The sequence below is a fragment of the Melanostigma gelatinosum genome (assembly GCF_949748355.1).
Source record: "Melanostigma gelatinosum genome assembly, chromosome: 11".
Classification (NCBI taxonomy): domain Eukaryota; kingdom Metazoa; phylum Chordata; class Actinopteri; order Perciformes; family Zoarcidae; genus Melanostigma; species Melanostigma gelatinosum.
Genome location: NC_136644.1, coordinates 17,225,087 through 17,250,478, shown reverse-complemented (window position 1 = coordinate 17,250,478; position 25,392 = coordinate 17,225,087). Strand labels below are relative to the sequence as shown.

Genomic DNA, 25,392 nt, shown 5'->3' with positions numbered 1-25,392 from the left:
CATGTGAATACAACATGATTGTTGGTTAGGGGGACCAGTCTGGTATGATGGGTACCAGAATATACCAATCTAAATAAAAAAGTCCACTGCATGGAGGAGTCGCCTGGAAATAAGTCCTTATTGCTGATAGGTTGTTCAGCTAAACCAGCCCCATGTGCGCATGGATTGGCCTATTGCTCTTTTTCCTTCAGTTTCTCATTGGCTTTTGGCAATCATAGTTCCCTGCCATCATTTGCCCGTTTCAATGAATATTGTATGTGGTAGCTGGCTTTGGTGCTGATCATTTGAATCAGCGAGTCGCGAGGAGGAAGGTATCATGAGCACACCAGATGATGGAATTTCGCCCAGAGACCGCAGCTGCTCGACCAGGACTGTCTCCCTCCGAAATTAGATAAAAAGAACAGAGCCAGGAGATTATACAGCGGGGGAGATGTTCTGCGCGAAGCTGAAAGAGCTGAAGATATCTGGAGACTGTCCATTCTCCAACAGCACCAAAAATAATGAGCTCGGAGACTTTCAGGAGCGCTCAACTGACGCCGCGGATTTATTGCCTATTTCTAAGGACGTGCACGGAAAAATAGGCGAGGATCTACCTCAACAGAAGACAAGCAGAGCCAAAGTTAACCTGCATACACTTGGGGAGAGCATCCGAAAATTGGCATGTCCCGAGGTGAGTTTGATTTAGTGATATTCAAACCATGCGACAACTACAGTATGATTTATTTATGATGAAAAAACCCAGCTCGACTGTTGTGTGTTTTTGTCGCATGTCTGCCTCAACGCACAGACATCATTACTGATATAAAGATAGTCCTGCTTTTAAAAACGATATTATTTGTGGGCGTTTTTTGCATTTCAAGCTGCTGTTCAGTCTTTGCCAAACGATGACCTTTAACTCGCTGAACACTTTGTCATACAGTTTCAAATGCTGCACGCTGCCCTCCAACGAATGATGACACTCTCAGATCAAACCAGGGACTCGGAAAGGTAACACCTCTATTTTAAATACAGCTGCCACTGTAATAACTACGCTACTCCTCTTAGACTGCTTTCATTACTACTGCTGCTGCGGATATTTTGCATCCATAATAACAAAAAAGATGAGACTGCATTATTTGGCCCTCTGTTTACATCAATATCCCTTACAAATTTATTTTGACTGACAATAATGTGCAATGCATGCTGCTATGGATACCCGGGGGTAGAGAGTCCCTTACAAATCTGCTGAAAAACACAGTATTATCAAAAATGCCAAGAAGATAATTAAATTATCCAAAAATGTCAAACATCAAGCTGATTGCAGATTCTCAAATGAGAGAAATTGCAGCTCTTTGTTCATAGTAAACATAATATCTTTGTGTTTTGTGCTGTTGGTCAGACAAATAAAACATTGAAAGTCTTAAGATTTGGAAATTATAACAGCATTTTTTAAAACTTTTTTCAGGGCAAAACAAAGCGTCAATTAATTGAGAAAGTGTTTGACGGATTATCTGATAATGCAAATTATAGGTAGATGGGACTTTAGTCAGATATTTTGAAAATAAATATTGTCCACTGAGTGATATAAGTGTCTGACTTTGATATTTGTGTCTCGCAGTCCAATCATTTGTTGTAAAGACTATCACAGTTGCACTGATGAGCCGGAACATTTAGTGGAAATGATGAACATTTACTCAACCAAAACAGGTAATGCCAAATCTGCCAAATCGTGCAAAATAATAAAATGTTATTTTTTATTTCAAAATTCTGAATATAAAATTCAGTTTTGTGGGCCTCGCATCTTTACCCGTTTCCTTTCATTTGTCCGACAGCGATTCATATGGAAGCATTGAAAGTTGCTCTTGGCGAGGAGCTCTTCAACATTTGTTATGAGGAGGACGGCCACATTTTGAGGGTGGTGGGGGGAGCTCTCCACGACTTCCTCAACAGCTTCAATGTCTTGTTGAAACAGAGCAGCATGCCGCCCAACCCGGACAGAGAGGATTGTGTAAACCAACCTTCGGTGCTGTGCTTAGACAAGGATGCAGGTCTGCTTACTGTCTATTTCTTCAACCCCGGCCCGACCACTGAGCTCTTCTTCCCTGGAGTCATCAAAGCTGCTGCCCGCCTGCTGTATCACACCACTGTGGATGTGCTGATGGACCGTGCCGGTGCTAAAGACAGCATCTTGCAGTCCAGCTCGCAGCCCAGTCTTCTGTACACAGTTGTAGTTAAGGATGCCAAAAATCTGAGCCCCAGTCCGCTGCGGGCTACCTCAGCTGGAACCCTTCCTACCTCTCTGTTCTCCACCATCTTCCCTTTCCATCTGATCCTGGACCAGGACTTGGTTCTGTTACAAATAGGACACGGGCTCAGGAAGAGACTGCTCAGGAAGGATGGACTGAGGAGGTCCTCTACCTTCCAAGAACAATTCTCTATTGTCTCTCCCCAGATCAAATGTACCTTTCAAGGTATTCTGACCATGCTAAACACACAGTTTATCATTCGGATCAAGCATGGAGTCTCCATCGCAGATAACACAGGGAAGGTATGTTAACATGATATAACTTGAAAAGTGATGTCACTGACTAATGAGGCGGAAAATGTCCTGCGGTCATTGTATTGATAGTAAAATAGAGAGAAAAAATGATGCTATTTATAAGCAGCAGAGCTTATTAGTGTTGTACTTGGCCTGAGGTAGAGATAAACATTATACCCCCAACGGAGATCAGAAGCAAATGTCAAACCATTTCATCCATCAAAGGCACAGCCATGCTCCTGCTAGTTATGTGAAGTTGCACAGCAATTGGTCGTCATGATGAGATAAATTATACATCAGTGAGTAAACATGGCAGTGGTAGAATAATATTCAGCCAGTGATGCTTCCACTTACTATAATACTAGTCTTCCAGCGGTAGTTTTACTATACAGAGTGCAATTAAAACAGGTATATATCAGTAAGGGTTCGTGATGCATTACTCAGCTGACACGTTCAGCACTCACAAACATAATGTTCAACATTAATTATGTGACATATTTCAAAATACTCCGGCATGAATGTGGCTCTGTGAGGCTGTAATAAGAAAACGTGATAAAAGTTAAGGTCCAAAAATATCGCTGATCTTTTGCAGTCGTGCTAAAGTTAATGTAATAACTGGCACAATGGTGGTGTCAGAATAATAATAATAAAAAGATGAAAGGTAGGAAGTATTTGCTTCAAAATAAAGTCTTTGGTTTCATTGCTGAATCCTTAAATACTTCCAGTTACTACATGAGGAATTATTAGGTTTGTAATTGCAGGAGATCTCCAAGGTTCACAAAGAAATGTCTGCACCAAATTCCCAAAAATCTGTCAAGACATTTCCCTTTGAACCACAAATGTCACCTAATGGTGGCCCTAAAGGAAAGGTTAGAGGATCCCCTAAGTCGGTAGGTTTCATTCTCTGGGAATCATGAATGCCTGTACAAAATTCAATGGCTAGTAAAAGATTTACTTGGGTTAGATGGGATTTATTTTGATCCACTGGAACATAAATAAACCTTTTGACATTGTTTATTGTTGTGGCTGACAGCTGGTGGAAAAATGAACATTACTCATCATCTGATCTTTCGTTTCAGCTCATGGACCTCAAAGGTCAGATGATCTATGCTTCAGAGTCCAACGCCATCTTGTTCTTGGGCTCACCGTGTGTGGACAAGCTGGAGGAGCTAACAGGCCGCGGCCTCTACCTGTCAGACATCCCTATTCATAACGCACTGCGTGACGTGGTGCTGGTGGGTGAACAGGCCAAAGCCCAGGACGGTCTGAAGAAGCGTCTGGGGAAGGCCAAGGCAGCCTTGGAGCACGCTCACCAGGCACTGGAGGAGGAGAAGAAGAAGACAGTTGACCTCCTCTTCTCCATCTTCCCCGGCACTGTGGCGCAGCAGCTGTGGCAGGGCCAAACAGTGCAGGCCAAGAAGTTTGACCGAGTCACAATGCTCTTCTCTGACATAGTAGGCTTCACTGCTGTTTGCTCAAGCTGTACCCCGATGCAAGTGATAACCATGCTCAGTGAGTTGTACACCAGGTTTGATCACGAGTGTGGGGAGCTTGATATTTATAAGGTAGGTTAATGGAATAAAGGAGTATACTGCTGAGCATTATTTTGATTTGTAAGAGCTGATGACAATGTTAACCCTTTAACCTATGCTTTTGTTTTATCGATTGCAACTGCTGTGTTGAGAATATATGAGACATTTCAGAAGTAGCTGACATTAGACAGATACATACAGTTTTGTCACAAAATGATAAAATGTAATTGAGGTTTTAGTATCAAAAGGTTCAAGAAACAAGGACCATCAGCCAGTGAACATTCTTGGCTGTATGTCAAACTATTATGCTTCTTTTGGCAAAGTGTGAATGACATGGTACAATACCAAGTCACATTTAACATCCAAGTATATTTGTTTAATACAATCTAAATACAATACTTATAGGCAATTTACCACATTGAATTTGAACATACACCCTTACAAATATTATTTTCTGCTAAATGTTTTACCAAATAACAGTTTTTATCTCTGTAGGTACCCTGTAGCCAGTGTATTTAAATAAATCACATTTCAGATTTTACTCATTAATTAACAGTTGACGGTCAATTATATTCTTTGTAAATGTAACCTCCCTAAATGTTTTTCTAATGACGTCCCTGCACTACCAGGTACAGTATGTAATTGTGGTGAAGGATACAAATATAATAACTTCTGAAATTGTGATATTTCTGTTCTCATAGATTTTGATATTTGGCCTAAAAATGATCAGAATATAATCAGCTTCAAACCTTAAATTCCCAGACGCATTATAAAGGACACAACCTCAGTGTCCATAATGGTACAGTATGGCCCTGCCTACAGCTCGCTAAAAACACATAAACTGTCTTTTAATGCTCATTTTTCTAAGGTAACTGTAGCTGTGACAAAATCCTATATCAAAACATTAAGAATTAAAAAACTACAGTAGCTCACAGATTTAAAAAAAACAGATTAACGTTTCTGTCTTTTGACAAACAAATAATTTACTACATCAGGTACTATTATAGGGTGTATGAAGTTAAATAATTTGCCTTCACAATTTGTTTTTAAACAAAATAATACGCTGTTCCACAACAGGTTGAAAAAAACAGAGACTAAAGCTCAAACAACTCCTCTGGTGTCTGCCAAAGGCTGCTAATCTACAGGGAGGTTGGACAATGTAATCAAGGTGTCACGGAAGCATAACAGAGAGAGCAGCATGTTTGACAAATATCTCGTAAAACGCTAGGAAGTCAGAGGTTCCTTCAGGACCCTGTTTCCACTCCACATGTATTAGCCTAAAAATAGTCTTACTTTGTATCTGTCACATAGCTGTTGAGTGCTCTCCGGTCCAGATTTAGAGATACAAAGTAAAGGAAGAAGAAGACGAAAACCCTTTTGGACTTTTTAATATGACCAGGGATCAAGTACTATTAGAATTTAACTTTTATTCCCCCTCAGTTTTTAGCCCTTTGTCTTCTGCTGCACGATGTAGAGCGAGTCAGATTGTGAAGAGATTTTGATGAATGTCTTCTTCACATTTGTGATTGTTTTTCACAGGTTTATTGTATTCATGGAAAGTAGATTTTTGATCAAGTTTATACTTTCAGGACTAGAGCATTGTGTAGATTCACTGATAAGGAGGGGGGCACACAGTGTCTGGAATCTTCTGTCTCAGTTGCTAGGTTAGAAATCATGTTTAATGATCATCTTCTGTATTCAGGTGGAGACTATTGGTGATGCATACTGTGTAGCTGGTGGCCTACACAAGGAGAGCGAGACTCACGCTGTCCAAATTGCACTCATGGCCTTAAAGATGATGGAGCTTTCAGACGAAGTTATGACACCAAATGGAGAACCAATACAGGTATGGGTCAAGAATTGGTAGCATAATACTCATTTATCCATTTTATGTAACTTCAACAACGCCAGAGTTTTCAAGTAGTCGAAGTCAAAAAAAAAAAAAGCCTTCCATTTTAAAAGTAATTAACCCTTCTCAGCAGAGTAGTTGCTGTCAGTGAACATGTTTTCATATCTTGGAATTATCATCTGTAGAGAATTTAACACAACATTAACCATGAAGTAAATCAGGACATCAACTCTCAAAATCAAAATCAAAAATGATGCTTCAGTATGTTACTGTACCATTACAAATTATTTATGTAAAGCTACTACTAAAAGTAACAAATGTAAACTAAAAAGATCTGTTGACTAAATCAATCGAGGTAAACAAACAAATAAATGACAAATTACATGAAATTGTTTTAAAAAAATATGCCAAAAACATCATTACAGTTTGGAAATCAGTTTCCCATTCGATGCAAGTGCAGCCATCAATAAGTATGGTGTCTTGAGTTTAGATGTTTTGTTCTAAAAAATGTATGGTAGATGATATGTGTGTAGCATTTTATTTTGTTCGCCTGTTACATTTTAAAATGTTTGTTGTTCAAAAAATATCAATCAGTGCTAAATAAACAACTTTTGTAAACTCATCTTTATGTCATGAAACCTCGATGGTACTTGGCACCAAAATTGCCCTTTTAATTAATGATTATTCTGCGGTAACTGTAACCGCTTACACCACTGGAAACAATTAACATAATATCAAAACTGTTGATTTTCAAAAACATGCATCTGCAGTAACTGATGGATTCAGAAAGTTGTTTACACGAAGAATATTTTCTGTATCCTAACAAATGTTTCGAGTGCATTTCCTTCCTCATAAAACATTTACAATGCTGTTTATTAAAAGTATTTTACATCATGCTTACAGTCCATCCATGTTTACCTTCTGGTTGTTAACTTCACTGCCTTTGTTGGTGCTTTGCTACATTTGTTTGCCCATTTCTCCCACCAACTGTTGATGAGCATAATAGCGTGAAAATGAAGGCAGGATGTGCGTCATATTCATGCATGATCTAAACAAAACTGGGACCCACTCATAAAAAGCATAACTCCGTAGCTCTACTGGTGGTCAAAAACTCTGCAGGGTACCTTTTAAAAAGGAGTACATTTGCTGGGGAATATTTTTTCTGTCAGAATTTGTGCTCTAGTGAGTATTTACAGCAGCAGGGCGGTGATTTTTAGGAGCCTGAATTATGTTGAATGATGCATTTTCCCTCAGATACGTATTGGCCTCCACACTGGTTCTGTACTGGCTGGTGTAGTTGGGGTGAGGATGCCTCGCTATTGCCTTTTCGGGAACAATGTCTCACTGGCCAACAACTTTGAATCCTGCAGCCTGCCAAGTAAAATCAACATCAGCCCTTCAACCCACAGGTGAAGTAACACAGCCAATCCAGGTTACGAATAATTCCTGCAAAACTCTCCTCTAAAACATTTTATTTGACTGAAAGATGCAAAAAAACAAGTCAATGTCAGATTAGAACCAATACTGTATGATAGCGTATGCTTCCAGAAGTGGTTGTTGCAGCGATGCAAAAATAAAAAATGCTTTAGACAGGAATTTTAACTTTTAGAAGAGTACTGTGTTTCTTCTTGTGTCAAATAACTTGCCACATTGTTTTTAGAGTCGTGTTTTATTTGTGTGCTCTTTGTCCCAGATTGCTAAAGGATCGGCCAGAGTTTGTCTTTGTCCCCAGGAGCAGACAAGAGCTTCCGGCCAACTTCCCAGAAGACATCCCTGGTGTTTGTTACTTTTTGGAGGCCACCTTCAAAACTGACTCTGAAAGGAAGTCAAGCTGCTGCGCAGCCCACAAACCTTAGATATGACAAAATGTAAATGTATCCAGTGAACACAGTGCGAACACCTTGTATATTTTGGTTGAGTTTGTTGAGATATTGATATTTTCAAGCCTATAAGTCAAACTCTTGCAGCTGCTTAGTTACAGACATGTCAGTTTGCTGTCAAACATGAGTCTCGTCTCTGTACAATTATCCATTTGTACAGTTGTAGCGCAGAAAAATACTCACTTCCTTCATTTTTCTTCCAGAATGAGTCATCAAGTAGATATGATGTAAAAAAGTGGCTTTCTTCGACTGTTTTGTCAATTTTAACATTTAAGAAGTACAACATACATAAAACATGTGCAAAATGTGGCCAAAAAAGGGGCATACCATTTTTCATGAAATGTCAATAGATGCTTCTGGTTTGCTGTAAAGAATTAAATATGTTGTCTTGTTTATTATGATATAGAAATACATTTTGTATGTTGATCCTAAAAGTGATGTTGCTAAACAAACTGGTTTATTTTATCAAGATTGTTTTCTGTAAATATCTTACTGGTCCATTCACACCTGTCCAGACCTGCTGAAAGCCCCTTGGACTGTTTGTACGGCAGAAGAAATCAAGATTGAAACTCAGATGGCTTTGTGTTTCAGTGGAACACTTCATGACAAATTATTTGGAAAAGCTGAAGCAAATGATGAAGTTAATCAAAGATTAAGGAGACGTCCAGTCGTCTTAAACTGAGATGCATTCCTCTAATCAAATGATGTGATGCAGAACAGATTTAGGTGCCTTATGGGAAGTATACAGGCGGGATCACATATGTTTCATGTTAGTTCTACATGCTTTGTTTTCTTTGTTAAATTTATTCCACAAGATCGGGGCTCAAACTCCATATATATTTGTAATAACATGTAACTGAGACTTCCATTTATTAGACCTATTTATTCAAAGATCACGTTTTCCTACTACAAGTAAAATACATGTATTTTTTACTTTTTTCGCCATTGTACACATGTTCATACATTGGGTTTTGGCACTCCTTTCCTATCCAGCAAGAACACTACATAACAAGAATACAATGAATGTTCTACTATCCCTCATAATGATGTGCTTTACTAATTATTGTAATGTAATCAAAGCGGAATAAATATTGACATGAACATACTTAAGCGTCTCTTCAGCGTTTAAAATACTGTAATATGTAACTAAATATTTGCAATGTTAATTTATGTAATTGACAAAAAAACATCTGACACAATATGCAATGATGGAAATAGTACATTTACTCAAGTCAGGTACTTGTATCGTCAATTACAATTTTCAGGTATTTTCACATTACTTTAGCACTTTTACACTATGCAAAACTGCTGTAGGCTATACTGTAGTTTGCAGTATATTTTGAGATTACGTTTTTACATAAAATAACAACATGATCAGCTCATTAGACTGTTGTTAGCGATTTAACATATAAAGTTGTTTGAATTAGCTCCCCTTTGACCTGCAACAACATCACATTGTTATTTAGATGTTAAATCATCAAAAATACTAATGCAATTCTGAAATAGGCTTCCAAAGAATACGATATTTTTGAAGAATGTTTGCCAAACGACTTTTTAGAAAAATATCAAATACATGTATGTGTTACAGTACGCCGTTAACATTACTTGTAAAGTTCATAGCGTAAAACATGTTAAATAGTAGACACTATGTTGCTGCTTGCGGAGATTCCAGGTTCAACAGCATCAGTACAACGCAGCTGTGTTCCCATTGGTCAAGGACATCTTACGTAAGACCCTTTCTGATCTGCTATTGGACAGACTCCCTGTCAGTTACCGGCTGAGGGAACGAAGGGGGAATGGACGCAGAGACACTCAGCATCTGTACCAAGCTGTGAAGGTTGAGTCAGATTCAACGGATTTTGCTTAACAATAAGGAAAAATAACAGCGGCTGTCATCATGGTATGTGTATTAGTATTTAGTATTATGTTTTATTGCTGGTAAAATAGTTTTTTGTCGCGCGACGGGGGTGCGCATGCGTTTGACATTTCCTGTAAGGAGACCTCTATGCAGCTTATAATTTCCCTGATTATAGTGAACTGTGCATATTAACATGTATTTTAAGCGTTGCCTATAGTTTAAAAACATGCATACATATGCATGTTTCATGAAAACTGTGTTCCCATGACATAATATTGACGTTGCTCGTGTTTTGTTTTTTTTATTCTAAATTGACAGTATGGTTTTGTGAATCACGCCTTGGAGCTCCTCGTTTTAAGGAATTACGGTCCGGAAGTGTGGGAAGATATCAAGTGAGTTTGTGTATCTAGTGTTCTAGTATTCGGCCCTGGTGGTATCATAGGTTACACTGTGGCATAGGGATACAACACAGGGCTATTGTACAGTCAGCTCACTGACAGCGCGGATAGACATTCGCCTTTCCTGTCATGATTAACCTTCATCCTCTGCAGCCTAACACTGAAACTCTGTTGGTAAATATTACATTTTAAATTGTGTCCAACAGAAACCTCACTTTTACACAATTGAGTTATTGCAGGCTGAAATTTAGGCCAGAAAACATTTGTTGGATGAAAAGTAGTATTACAACAATGTACATTCAACATATTACTCAGTAAAAATATGCAAGTACGATCAACAAACTGAAAAGTATCCAAAGTCAAATGTTTTTTTTCCTCATTGACATAAATGCTGCCTGTAAGTGATATATTATTTGATTATTATTATTAAAGCATTAATGTGGAGTATCAATTGTATTGTTGTAGCTGGCCGAGGTGGAATCTCTATGGCTTTGTATCATCTTGGGTCGTTTAAATGAAAACAATGTATCATATCCTATAAATGCCAATATGCTTCAAATGTATCACACAAAAAACTGATCTGAAAATCAAACTAATTCTAGATGTCAATTAAATGCAGTCAGGTAAAAAGTACAATTGTTCCCTCTGAAATGTGCAGTAGAAAGTACAAAGCAAAATAGAAGCACTCAAGTATAGTACAAGTACAAGCCAGGGTTTTATAAATACTGAGGTCATGAGTCAAGGAACCTTAAAATGAAATCAAACATTCAAAATGATCAATCGCTCAGAAAAAAAACGTTTTTCTTTTTTAAATTGGTATTAGAAGTAGGAGAGTTTCCTCAACCCATAAAAGGTAATCCTTAAATGAATCTGAAGAAAATAACAGTGACTCTGCAGACTACCAATAATACAACTCTGGTGGGAGAATACATGTAAATATATAAATAAAGTAAAGCCCCTGCCATCCAATGTAGCTTTTGGGAGAATGTGGTGCACCCCATTCCAACACATATCCGTAGGATCAATGTCTTCCACTATAATGTTAACATCATTTTTTCAGCATGTTACAATGTTTGGCTCAAACTGCCCTGGACATGACCCTGTCTAAAAAAAGTGTAGAAAAAACAACCAAACAGAAGAAAAAAAAGACGCAGCTGCTGCGTTGTGTAAATGTTTTCAGAGTGGTCATTCTTCAGCCCCCCAAAAATAACTAAAGCTCTCTGCAGCGTCTTTTGTTATCTTTTCAAATGTAACACATTGCTATTTAATGCTCAATTGATCATGTTTGGTCTGTTTTCAGATATTTGGTGAGCTGCATCATTTACAAATGAATTCATATTTTCTTTACAAAAGCTTTCAAGGCCTTGGTATGTTTTTTCAGCTGTTACACATTCCGATAAAATGGCGGCTGCTGCTCGGGGCTGCACATCTGTACTGTTTTCTCAGCGAAACAGGACTAATCAGAACCTCATTAAGTCTTCTGACAATTTAAAAAGAAAAAAGAAAGGTTGTCAAATGTATACATAGAGCTCGGAGCTGTGCTTTTTGCAAATTACATACAGTAGATCAAAACCTCTTTTGTACTTGTTCAACAGTTTTAAAATCCCTTTAAAGCAATATGGAAACCTTTTCTAATCAGAAATTAAGACAAATAAGACAAAAACGTTTTATTATTCCTGTTTATAATGTGATAAAAACATCAATAGAAAACCAATTAAAAACAGGCAAAGCCATTGGTTGCCTACGATTACTTTTTATTCCTGCTGTGACATTTGCTCATAATTGGTGGCTTCACTTTGTTTTCAGGAAGGAGGCTCAGCTTGATATCGAGGGTCAGTTCCTCGTTCGAATCATATATGAAGATGGCAAAACATACGACCTCGTTGCTGCTGCAAGTAAAGTTCTCAGTAAGTGACAGCAGGCTTTTTCCAGTTGTTGGGAGAAAGACTTCTCTACATGTGATGTATTATAAACATAATCATTTGTATGAAATTACTGACGAGATCCTGTCTGTATTTCAGAGATCGATGCAGGAGACATCTTGCAGATGTTTGGGAAGATGTTTTTTGAATTTTGCCAGGAGTCGGGATATGACACCATCTTGCGAGTGTTGGGATCAAATGTTCGTGAATTCCTGCAGGTAGGCTCACTCCTCTTTGGATGTTGGAGATCTGGATACTGATATTAACCAAGATGTTTGAAGGGGATCTCTGCCCATGAACGTCAGTTTACTCATGACAAGGTGTCCTGCTCAGCCAGTGAAAACACAGAATCACAGAAAGCATGCTTTAATAACTGGGGCTATGGAATTTGAAAGACGTGGACATTTACTGGGCAGGGAGGGTCTAATTAAAGATGCTATTGTTTTGCATTATGGGAATTGTAGGAGTCTACCCTTTTTGACTTGTACTTGGGACTAAAAGTCAGTCAAATCTCAGCCTCCACCGATCCAGTTTTGTATGTTAATGTCTCTCACAAGTCCCATACTTCTTTAATGATTGTTTAAACAGCATCATTATACCTCTATACGAACTTCTTATACAAACTTATACCTTAGCCATGTTTTAATTACTGGTGGTGTGTTTGGATGTTGCATATTTCATCTTTTATCTATATTTCCAGAATTTGGATGCTCTACATGACCACTTGGGTACCATTTATCCTGGGATGAGGGCTCCCTCGTTCCGCTGCACCGATGCAGAGAAGGGGAACAATCTGATTCTTCACTACTACTCGGAGAGAGAAGGCCTGCAAGACATCGTGATTGGCATCATCAAAACGGTCGCTCAACAAATCCATGGGACCGAGATAGAGATGAAGGTCTACTTTGCTGTTTTTGTTCCTTATTTGGTGCTCTAATGGCTCACTTTGCTTCTGATGCTTTTACGTTTTTCTGTGTTCCTCTCCAAATATTCAAGGAAGGCTTTTAGTCCCTGAAATGTTTTGTTTCAGAATATAATTCAAGACGTAATAATGTGAAGATTAGATAAGTAGTTCCAAAACACCCAAACGGGAACAGTGCCTGCGCTGTGACAACTGCAGTTCAGCAGAGAGTTTTTGGCTAATGTCTGTGAGTCAGAGGATATTTTTAGATCCAAGTTATAGAGTGTCTTGGGAGTCTTTCAGCGAGTTGTTTTCTTCCGCAGATTCATTTGAACTTTGTCAAACTGTGGATGAATTTAAATTGGCCGTTGACTGCGTGTTTATTAGATAATTCATCCAAAGGAGAGATCCATATTTTTGATCTTGGCTTATTTGCTCAACAACACAAATATGATTTTGTCTAAACTAGTATGACAAAACTCTATATCATAAACTGTCATTGATATTTGTATTTGTTTGTGGAATGTGCACCCACATTTCACAGCCTGTACTCTGCACAGCCTGTTACTCTCATGACGTCCTCTGTAGTTTGGCTGGAGTTCATTCTTCCTTTTAAAAAGGAGCGACATTCTTTCTGAAACCTACTGATATTGTACAGACAGGATCATATTTTTCAGCCATTGTGTGTATAATGCAAAAAAGGAAAATGGCAGACGCTCCAAATGTGACACCCAATTTCTGGAAATATTAGCCACTGTTGCTGTGGCAACAAGGTGCAGAGACAGCAGCTTGACGTCAGCAGGCCTTATGCCCATAAACCCACTGAATAATGTCATTTTACACCGTCCTGGTTCTAGAATAGACCCAATATCATCATTAATGGAATAATATTAATGGAACTGATATTTCATGGGTGAAATTAAAAACAGTATATTGCTGTAACCATGTGCAACAATAATATACCGGTAGTCAAGTTTAAATCAATCGTATTAACCTCAATTTTTGATCTGTTATTCAACTTCACCCGATTCAGATGATCCAACCGAAAGGCAAGGATTGCGACCACATCAAGTTTCTGATTGAGGAGAAGGAATCAGAGGAAGAGGCTTTCTACGAGGACCTGGACGGCTTTGAGGAGAACGGTACACAGGAGACCCGGATCAGTCCGTACACGTTTTGCAAGGCCTTCCCGTTCCACCTGATGTTTGACAAAGACCTGATGCTCACACAGTGTGGGAACGCCATTTATCGAGTCCTGCCTCAGGTGTGGATTATGTAAAAGTCTGTTTTACATGCAGCAAACACTTTCATAAAGTCAGCTCTTGATTATGTTTTAGTTTGACTTGTACTTGTCTCAGAGTCTGACTTAGTTTTGGATGCCCAGAATGCAGCAGTGATTAATTATATAGATAAAGCAAGAACATCTAATTAGTTATCTAATCGCATTTGAAATATGTACATATTTTATTCCCCAGCTCCAGCCTGGCACCTGTATCCTCCCTTCAGTGTTTTCTTTGGTCCGCCCTCACATTGACTTCAGCTTTAATGGCATCCTTTCCCACATCAACACCGTGTTTGTTCTGCGCAGCAAGGTAGACATGCCATTTCATTTGTTTTTTGTCACAGCGTTGTTGGCCAATCACGTCAATACTTTTCTCATATTAGCATTCTTTTAGGCACTATGGTCAAAACAGGGTTTGACTGAACATGACAGAATGTGTTTATAGTCTTATAATATTCATGAGCTCACTGATATTTTTAGCATCTGCATACGACTTTGAATCCATGGGTTTCATCAACACTATGGATTATATTGTTTACATGCTCAGAAGCATGCAAACAGATGATCAATAAAATAAACTGGCATACCATTTTATATGGCAGTTTATGCATAAAGCAAGGAGAGCAAAGATCTAAATGTCCTGAAAAATGCATGCAAGATAGATATTTCAAAAAAAAAAGTTCAGAAACTGAGAAAATTATTATTATTATTCATATAATTATTTTAGGTATTGAGAAGCACAGATTTCAGTTAGAAATCAAATATAAGCTCAAGAAGGAAAATACATTTGTGTTAGAATAATTGCTACCATGCCTTGAAAAAGCATCACAGCAGATTGTCACCGTGGAGAAAAAAAAGATATTTTGTCTTTACGCACATAGAATCTGAAATTCTACTCTCGAATGGGGGATGATGCATGTGACACTTGAGGCAAAAAAACATACAGATTTAAAAATAAAGAGTGCGCTCAACAGGTGCCTATTTTTTAAGCAGACTTAGAGAAGAACATGTAATGTAACATTCATACGTGTGATGTAATCCTGACAGGAGGGCTTGCTGAATGTGGAGACTGTAGAGAACGAGGACGAGCTGACGGGGGTGGAGATCAGCTGTCTGAGATTGAAAGGACAGATGATTTACTTGCCAGAGGCGGAGAACATCCTTTTTCTTTGCTCACCCAGGTAAACTCTCAGTCACCCAGTGCAATGGTGTGCCTCATTTATGCATTTTTTTAAAAAGGGTATTCCCGCAATTTAGGCGACGATGAAGTTGGACGTTCAATAAGTATGGGTCAAGCTCCAACAACACTGGATCCTACATTTCCCATAATGCAACTTGATAGCAACTTCTGTGACGTCCAAGCCAATCAAACTACAGATTTACATGTTCTGCAATCTTTGTTTTACTTTCATTATAAGACATTATAAAGCTGTCTGCACAGGATAAGTAGTGCTGAACATGCTCATGTTGAAGGGAGACGCCACTGCAGTAATGGTATTAATTCCAATATAATCTCAGTATGGGCAATACGATTATGTATTTCATGCAGTTAAACAAGCAGACAATTTAGTTCAAGAGATCTTGTCCTCACAGATCAAAGATACTTTGCAGAGGACAAGATCCGTGTTTTCATAAAAGGTTACTGCCTGACAGGATGTAACAGGGTCAGAAACATAAGAACATGCTTATTCACCTGACCAGATAACACTCATACAACATAGTGTCTGACCTCACACTTAACAGGAACCTTTATCTGGAGACAGTAGTATTGGCCCTGAAAGGACAACAATGATCTCACAGAAAAAAAGGCTGCAGTTTTCCTTTTACCCACAGACACAAATCAAACAGTTTCTGCCATTTCCTTGTGAAAATAACTAAGATAAAGAACACCAAATCGGTTTTCTCCTTTCTGTGTTTGTCTAGTGTCATGAACCTGGATGATCTCACACGAAGGGGGCTTTACCTGAGCGACATCCCGCTACATGACGCCACGCGTGACCTGGTGCTGCTTGGGGAGCAGTTTCGTGAGGAGTACAAGCTGACCCAGGAGCTGGAAATCCTGACAGATCGTCTGCAGCACACACTCAGGGCCCTGGAGGACGAAAAGAAAAAGACAGACAGGTTAGACTATTACTCAGGTGTAAACGGCAGCTTTTAGTTCAAGAAAGGATCCTCAAACCAGCTAGATATTTCGTGTGGTATGTCAAAAGTGAGTCCTTTGCGCCAGTAGTTTCTAACCTTTGTTTGGCAAGTTGACCTGTGAACCCTCATCAAAGAGTTCAAGAATATAATAATTTCTTATGTTCTCAAATTGTAGAATATTCCCCAATCAGGACTGTAATAGGGGTAAGCGGATTACCAGGTACTGTGATTAACACTATGGATGTGCAGTCAGGCACAAGGAAGAGACCATTATTTATTGTAGACAAGGGCAGGTGAGGCTGATCAATCAATCAATTCTGGTTTTATCTTAACAGACATTTTTTTACCATGCATTATCATCATACACTTTAGCACATAGGGAGCAAGTATCTGCTATAATTCACAAGAATTACACAATGTACAATCATTCTAACTTATCATACATATCTAAAGCATCAAGGTACAGCAAACCTAAATGCACTAAGAGCATAGGAACTAACATGTTCACTCAAACAACTGTTGCCAGTACAGAGCCTATAGCAAAGAGCTCGCACCCTGAACTCAGTCCCATATATATATATATATATATATATATATATATATATATATATATATATATATATATATATATATATACACATGTAGGCTCAAATCAAGCCAGGCTCCTCCCACTTATATCGCACAAATAGTTTAATTTAAATATTTTTTGACGCCCGATGGAGGTAAAACGACATAATGTACCTAGTAAAGAGCAAAGACAAGACAAATCTCATAAAGTTATGTACCAGAAAAATATAATGTGTTGTCATTTGTCCTAATTTGTTAATTATGTAATAATCCCTTGAATTTATATTGTGATCCCCTTTAGTGTAGCTGCATATTAAAATCATAATTATGTATAATTTTACAGCATACGTAAGCCCTGTCATTATCTGTAGCTTGTGAGTCAACCTCAAACCCAAAACAAGAACAGTTTCCTCTGTTGGAAAGATAGGTGGCAAAGGAAGGTAAAAGAGTCGTGTCTTCAAGTATTCCCTTTTATGGACGGACTTGAGACAAGAAACACAAGATACAGGTACAGCAGGACCCTAACAGGTGTCACTCCCGCACAGTTATCTGGAGGCTACGTAGGACAGTAGGACCACCTAGAGTCAGAATCTATTGTTATACTTAAAGTTGACGCTTGCTTTAGCTACTCTTCAGTCCCTGTTATGGCGAAGACAGTTGGGTTGGAGACAGAAAAGGGCCTGTCATAGTAATTTGGCACAGCAGTGTGTGACAGCTGGAGAGCAGCACAGAGGTGGAGCGTGGTCTTTATTAAGACTGCTCCCTGTCTTCTTATAGGAAAGGACTTTCCCTCTGCCTCTTGGATGTCTACATTATTATTCTCACCATTCTCCGCTCTCAATGTGCCTTGGGACTCGAACATGGATTGGAATTCATGGCTCCTCTCTAAATATTTAAAAGTGATTTATGTGAACAGTGATTTATGATAATGAAAACATACATTTATACTGTTTTTGCTGCTGTTCTGGTGTGTACCATACCAAGAGAAAAACATGCCCTTGTGTGTGTGTGTGGATTGTTAAAGATAATACAGATGAATATAGTCTGGTCTCATGGGTAAATATACTTCCATGTATAGATTTTGAGCGGTGACCGCTATCTGTTCTGTATGTATCATGTGTCTTCAAATGATGACGCATCATGGAAGGTATTTCACTTTAAACAGGCTGCCATGATCTAAGCAGTTACCATAGAAACACCACCCTCCCATCTGAGAGCAGCTTGTATAGCGAAATGACCAAAAGGTGGTGGGTGAGCAAATAAAATGCCGATCCAAAGGATGGACTTTAGTCTGGCAGCCCAAGCCCATCAATCTGCTGCTCGAGAACACCATAACTACGCTTTTACTTCAAATGTTCATTTCTCTTCCTCCCTCTTTAGATTGCTCTATTCCGTCCTGCCGCCGTCTGTTGCCAACGAGCTGCGACACAAGCGGCCTGTCCCAGCTAAACGCTACGACAACTTGACTATCCTCTTCAGTGGCATTGTGGGATTCAATGCCTTCTGCAGCAAGCACGCCTCGGCGGAGGGAGCCATCAAGATAGTCAATCTGCTCAATGATGTTTACACACGCTTCGACATCCTGACAGACTCTCGGAACAACCCTTATGTATACAAGGTTGGAAGCAAGAATTTTACCATGACAGTATATCATGCATTTGTGTACATTTCTCTCAGTAAATAGAAGAGATGGACCTATGCAGCAAATTACACTAAATTAAACTAAAATTGAGAATATTAGGGCTTTTAAGTGCTGTGTTCTGAGCTGGTTCTTCAGCTTAAATGCACCAGTGAAGCACACAGACCATATTGGTGAAGATTGTTATGCATTTATGCACATACAAGTCAGCAAGAGTTATTTACTCCCCATAAGAAGAGTAGTATTAACTTCTAAACAGTGTACTTTTACAGTGGGACTGGGCCATTTTATGGGCCTCATGCAGCAGATTTACACTCCAGGCTTTCAGACAAGAATGCACTTTAAGAAGTCAAACAGACCTCGGCACTTCCAGGGGATCGGCTTCAGGCACTGGGTCACCAAAAGAAGTAATATTTACTCTACAAGCTGAATGGCTAGGTGGTCCTAGGGTTTTAGCAGGGCTCAAAGAGGCCCCCGAATGTCTTAAAGCTGATGTAAGTGTTTAAGTGTTTATTTCAGGGTGTTTCAGTTTATTTCTATCTGCACTGTGCATAAAATAAACCCTTTGTAGCACAGTGGGAACAGATGATTTTACACAAATTGAATGTAATTACAAAAGATAAAATTGGTTATGATGAAATTCACATGAAGAATTACAAAATGTTTGTGTTCATACAGGTGGAAACGGTTGGTGATAAGTACATGACAGTGAGCGGCCTACCAGAGCCGTGCACCCACCACGCCAAGTCCATCTGCCAACTCGCTCTTGATATGCTGGAGATTGCTGGACAAGTCAAAGTCGATGGTCAACCAGTACAGGTGTGATATGGTTCAGAAATGTTTTTCGGTATTATATTGGCTATGTACTTATTAAAGGTCTGTATACTGTAAACTCTAAGTACTGGATGGTCATTTGGATGGTCATTTGGATGGTCATTTGTATGTTTATACATAAGCTATACTGAGCAAACACCAAATTCTTTTTATAGTATTTTATATTTTTAACGTCATATTTCTCTAATTCTTTTAAATTATCCAAATAACATGCTAGACTGCCATACTCTTGGCCACAAAAATCCCATAATTATTTTTTAGACTGGCAGATGGTGTGTGTGCACATTAGAAATATTTATTTATTTATTTATTGAACACTGTATGACTGTTTTACTTCACACGCAGCAGTTTGCTTTTAGCAATGCGTCTGTTATTTTGGCACCTATAATTTAGGCATTTTGGAGCGTAGTTTCCGAATATTGCTCAGAAAATTCATACATTAAAATACAGTGTCAGACCTGACGAATACTGCTGGCATTCAACCTAATATGACCAACACTTTACCCTCAAGGATTGTTTCTGTGCAGGTGGAAATATTTCCATGCTGAAGTAACACACAGACACAAGTTTGGATAAAAAACAGCAGACTTTTGTTAAACTGACTGTTGGAGATTGTTATTGTATCAATGACTGTTGAGACTTGACTTTGGAAAATGATGTCTTGTTAACAAAAGGCTGTTTATTTTGGGACATGGCACTGGCAGAAGTGGAGTCCGGTTTAGCAGCAGAAACAGACTCAAATCATCTCACGATCCTGTGTCTATAAATAGACACAGTTCATGCTCTGAAGACAACAAGCACTGGAGTGCCTACAGGTTCAAGTGTAAATATTAGTCTGTAGATCGGCTGGGGCTACTTTTGGAATTGCCAGCTTTTTGCAACCTAAAGTAGGTTTTGCAAAACCTAAATATATATATATATAAAATGTTGTTCATGGAGTGATTCCTGGCAAAGTTAACCTTACATATCCACCCACCAAATGTTGCAGCTTTTCAGTCGCTAGTTTTAAAAATGTGTGCCAACAAACTAAGAGAAGCATTCAGCTGGACAGTTGCTTGCATTTGGTTTCTCTCTTTCTGTGGAGCACAACTCATTTTTCTCCTTGATTTGACATTTACACAGGTTTATTTGAATGCTAGGCTTTTCTAATATTTCATTACCACCGTTTTGAAGATAAATCTGGTCTGTCATGTGCTGCTTCAAGTAATGAATTGACCGCAGATAACCACCGATCAGTGCTCTGTTTATGCTAGAATAAATATTTAAGCTTGTGCAAGTATATCTTTGGCATATTTATTTACTTTGGTCATATTATAAACGGACAGATGGTGGAAGTCTCCTTTTTCATTTTCCTTTCTTTTCCAGATCACTATTGGGATCCACACCGGAGAAGTGGTGACTGGCGTGATTGGCCAGAGGATGCCCAGGTACTGCCTTTTTGGAAATGCCGTCAACCTCACAAGTCGTACAGAAACTACTGGCGAGAAGGCAAAAATAAACGTCTCAGAATATACGTACCGGTAAGTAGAAGTACAATTGCATGTTGTCATCAGTTTTTTTCATTCATGTCAAGTGTTGTTTCGATTTTATCACTGTCTGTAGACTTGGTTAAACAGTATTATAAGTCATTTCTCAAGCTAATATCAGTGTTAGACATGAAGGACAGGTTTTAATCAATTTAAAATATAAACCAGTACGTCTGTTTTAGTGAATTTGATCTTTGTCGACTCAAAAGTGTTATCATGGCATTCGTGAAAATAAGATACAGAATCCCCCCCGGACCATACAGTGATTTATGACGGTGTTGACGTTGTATTCCAGGTGTTTGCAGTCCGCGGAGAACGCTGACCCTCAGTTTAATTTGGAGTATCGGGGCCCCGTCACCATGAAAGGAATGAAGGAACCGATGAAGGTGTGGTTTCTGTCAAGGAAGCCCACAGACACACAGTCCACCACAGTTAGTTAGAGCTCAACACCACGGTTTTCATCTAACAGAAGCTTCAGTAAATGTCACACATTCTGAGGCAGGGATGAGATGGATGAGGTGAAATACAACAATGATAATCAATCCGTAGACATATAGATATTTATGATATGAGGAGCCTGTACCATTTCTCTCCCATGCTTGTTTCTGCTTGACCATGATCTGTTGTGACCTCACTATTTTTTTAGCGTAGACACAGTAGTGAAGTGTTTTATAAATTGTAGAGGTTAGTGATATTCAAGTTTGATACATTTTTGGACTAGCTACGCTCACATTGTTATTGTACACAAATGAACTAAAGGTTTTGATAAGCAAAACATTTTCAATCAATCTTAAATAATTTGATTTGCTCATTTTGTCACTATTTGTTTTATATTGAGAATTTATAGTCTTCACTCTATCAGCCCAAATACATAATAAGTGTAATAAAAAAATGTACTTGATATCATGTACGTGCCATAACATTAATGTCACTATTCGGGGGACCCATTTTTTGTTCATTGGCTTGGAGAGTTGTACGCTGGCATCAAAACCAAAACCAAAAATTTAGATATTGTAGCTGTTGTATGTATACAGATTCATACTTGCAAGTTCAACAGTTCTTTGGCACAAAAGCTACTGTGCCAAGTAGAGTTTATTCTGTATTTCTTTAAAGTTACCGAATCATCAGATTATCTCGGTGATAATTGAAAATATACAAACTACTTTATTTGATATACTGATTGCACCTCTTTACTCACTTTTTGTCTGCTTTCATGAAATAAGTAGCATTTTCAGTTTAACTAAACATTGTTGAGATATTGTTAATGATCTACATATTCATGGTTAACATTGTGTTATTTGGTATTTATTCTTTGATTGTCATTAGAACTAGTAACTATGTACACTTTATTATGGGTGAAACTACTGTTTGTGCCTCTATAAGTTCAACTATGTACTGTACGTGTTGGATACATGTTGCATTAGAAATTTTAACACCCTTTTTTCACCTTATTTTTCCAAAGTCTGCTGGGAGGTAACTAATAAAACAGTCTTAAGAAGTGTTGGTTACTTGATATTTCCTTTGTACAACACATGCTTTGCTGTCAACCTACTCATTGTGGCTCTTATCAAGACACAATTTTACAGATTAACAGAGAAAGTAATGCATTGTCGTTACTTTCACTGAAGGCAGTGTTTTAATACATAGAGACATCAGTGCAAATTGATAACAATAATATTAAACAGATTATTTGGAAAGAGCTCTCTCTGGTGGCTAGTCAGGGGATTATAATCCTGAGGATAAAACATCCATAAATGTGAAGTCTTCACCACGTCACTGTGCATTTCTGACACACCTGCTGCTGTTATTTCCACAACAAGCTTTTCACTTTTATGCACAGCATATTTCTTAAATTAAAAGTAAATTTGCATTAGTTAGTTTTGCGAGGTGACGGTAGTTTAAGCTTTGATCATTGGTGCCTTTTTCAAAATATTTACAAATTGAGATATTAGATGAACAATAATAAATGATGTGGGGATTAAGACCAAGCGGGTAAAAGCAAGTGATAGAACAGTAATTGTAGACAATTACATCACTTTACTGCAATGCGGCTTTTAAAACCAGGAAAAGACAACACATCCCAAATTAAGTTATCATGATCTCAGACAATAATTAGTATCATATCACAATATTGATACAGTATGTTGTTTATTGTTGGAATGCTGTTAAGCAGGTGTTCACGATTGAGCCAATTAGTGATGTTGATAAACACACAGACTCACAGACACACGCGCACATACACTCCTCTCCCTCTCTCTCTCTGTGTGTCTCATACAGTCATTCAGGTCTTAGGGATCTTCAGAGGTCTTTCCCCCCTCCTCCACCCCCCCCCCCCCAACACACACACACACCCACCCCATTTTAAAATAAAAGCCGCACACACATGATTTGTTGCAGCTGTTACGTGTTGCATCTCGGCCAATCAGACATGAGTATTCTGATAAGTTTCCTGATTCGAGTGACATTTACACACACCACGACACAAGAGGGAGAGACGAGGAAAGACATGGCAGAGCAGGACAACAGTCATGTAAGCTGTAAAAGATAAAACATCGGACAATCTCCAAATGAGAAAGTTTGTCAGAGATATCAGAGTCTCTCTCTCTCTCTCTCTCTCTCTCACTCACACACAAACAAATTCTTTCTTCTCTGTCACAAATTCTTTCTTCTCTGTCTCTCTCACAAATTCTTTCTTCTCTCTCTCTCACAAATTCTTTCTTCTCTCTCTCTCTCATACAGTCATTCAGGTCTTAGAGATTTTTAGAGGACCCCCCCCCCCCCCCGCACACACACCCCATTTCAAAATAAAAGCCCCAAAGAGTGAACTAATTGAAATGCTTGTGGTGAAGCCAGGCATTTAATAACCTCTGTTTATGTGTGTCAGACATTATGATTATGTCTCCTCTCCCCCACCCAGCACCACCCTTTCAAAATAAAAGCCCCATGGATTAACTGTATTTAAACGAGCTCAAAATTAGGCTTTTTTTGTTAAAAAAAATGAATGCTCTTACTAATACTGCGACAACTACTACTGCTGCTGCTAATATAGTATTACTACTTTGACTATAACTTTTGCTGTTGCTACTGTTACTGCTACTACTGCTACCATCAATATTATTACTACCACTACTGCTATTACTACCACTACTACTATTACTTATACGACAACTGCTACTACTACTACTGCTATTCATGCTACTAAAAGTAGTAATACTACTACAGCTGTTAGTACGACTGCTACTAGTACTACTACTACTGCTACATCTTCTACTGCCATTACTATTACTACTACTACTACTACTGTGATATTAAATACTACAACCAATACTACAGCTGTTACTATGACTACTGATACTACGTCTTCTACTACTTCTTCTAATTACTAATACTTCTACTTCTAATAATACTTCTACTACAACTACAACTTCTACTACGACTACAAATATCACTACTACTAGTACTTATTCTAATGCTACTACTACTTCTACGAATAATACTTACACTGAAACTTATACTAATACAAATATCACCACTGATGAATTTTTTTAAGCCACAGAAACTGTTCAAATATCAAAATGTTCAGCTCTTTCAGGAGAGGTGTGATATGACTTTTCATATTTGTAATCTTTAAACTCTTTGAATTATTAAGGTTTTTGCAATTTGTTTTTGAATTGGATATCTATTTTCAGAAATGTTTTTGCGATTAATTTCAGTTTTCAGCATTCCAACGCATTTTCAGCAGGAAATGCTTTTTCTATTAAAGTACTGTTCATCCCTAATGAGTCTTATTTAAAGCATTATCATTGAGCACACCAGTTTATATACATTGAATCATTGGACTGAAATATGAAAAGGATCACTCAATGAGGATGATCATCCAACTATTCTGCTTCCTTCAGCTTTTTATCTTTATCTTTTCGTTTTCATTTACCCTTTTAAGCCTCTTTTAGCTCCTAATTATGGTTTTACAGAAAAACATTTACTCTGTAGCTCAGAAGTTAGCGAGACAACCAGAAGTAAAAGAAGAAGGAATTGGCCTTACCTACATTAGGAGGAATTCATGGTAAGTTAGATGATTGTTTGCTAACAAGTTAACTAGAACTACTTCGGCCTTTGTCACAGCAGGCAGGTTGACTGTGGTTCTGGGTAAAACCGCAGGTGTTACTGATGGCTGCAGCCCATTGTCATGTCATGTCATTAATTACACCTCTGAGTTTTCAGCCATGATGAGTGAAAATGTAAGCTGTGAAAAATCGTTTAATGTGTATTTTTTTGGGTCTGTTTTGACGTTTTCCTCCTTCTTGAAGCCCACAAACGAATGCTGCAAAAGTAATACTGCAGAACGACGGACTATACACTGTATTATTTATCATTCATCTTTATTTATCCAACCAAGTTTTGTTGGGCTCTCCTTTTCAGGAAGGCCCTGTTCATACTCAGAGAGTTAAAGTTATCAGTTTTTTTGTCTGATGACCTAACGCTGGGCACAGGTCGGAAAGATATAAATGAACTCTAAAAACCTAACCTGGAGCCTAGCCAAGAAA

General features: G+C 38.3%; 2 protein-coding genes across 2 annotated transcripts; both read left to right on the top strand.

The window, feature by feature from the left end:
- Positions 1–430: 430 nt before the first annotated feature.
- On the top strand, positions 431–7,834 carry gucy1a1 (guanylate cyclase 1 soluble subunit alpha 1; the record flags this gene model as incomplete). The annotated part of the gene is made up of 8 exons (XM_079279345.1): positions 431–670; positions 920–987; positions 1,598–1,686; positions 1,812–2,527; positions 3,598–4,083; positions 5,753–5,896; positions 7,154–7,308; positions 7,593–7,834. The coding sequence occupies 8 exons, from the start codon at positions 431–433 to the stop codon at positions 7,753–7,755; spliced, it is 2,061 nt and encodes a 686-aa protein (XP_079135471.1). The 3' UTR covers positions 7,756–7,834.
- A 1,744-nt stretch (positions 7,835–9,578) lies between these two features.
- On the top strand, positions 9,579–22,346 carry gucy1b1 (guanylate cyclase 1 soluble subunit beta 1). Its single transcript, XM_079277836.1, has 13 exons — positions 9,579–9,679; positions 9,956–10,029; positions 11,842–11,942; positions 12,057–12,175; positions 12,658–12,855; positions 13,892–14,122; positions 14,334–14,450; positions 15,188–15,321; positions 16,064–16,261; positions 18,230–18,467; positions 19,167–19,307; positions 20,688–20,842; positions 21,144–22,346. The coding sequence occupies exons 1-13, from the start codon at positions 9,677–9,679 to the stop codon at positions 21,286–21,288; spliced, it is 1,854 nt and encodes a 617-aa protein (XP_079133962.1). The 5' UTR covers positions 9,579–9,676; the 3' UTR covers positions 21,289–22,346.
- The last annotated feature ends 3,046 nt before the right edge of the window (positions 22,347–25,392 follow it).

What these genes read in the sequence shown, in the direction of transcription:
- gucy1b1 (XM_079277836.1), top strand. An exon ending in GGACCGAGATAGAGATGAAG is followed by an intron (nt 12,856 to 13,891) that starts GTCTACTTTGCT and finishes CACCCGATTCAG; the next exon opens with ATGATCCAACCGAAAGGCAA. An exon ending in ACAACCCTTATGTATACAAG is followed by an intron (nt 18,468 to 19,166) that starts GTTGGAAGCAAG and finishes GTGTTCATACAG; the next exon opens with GTGGAAACGGTTGGTGATAA.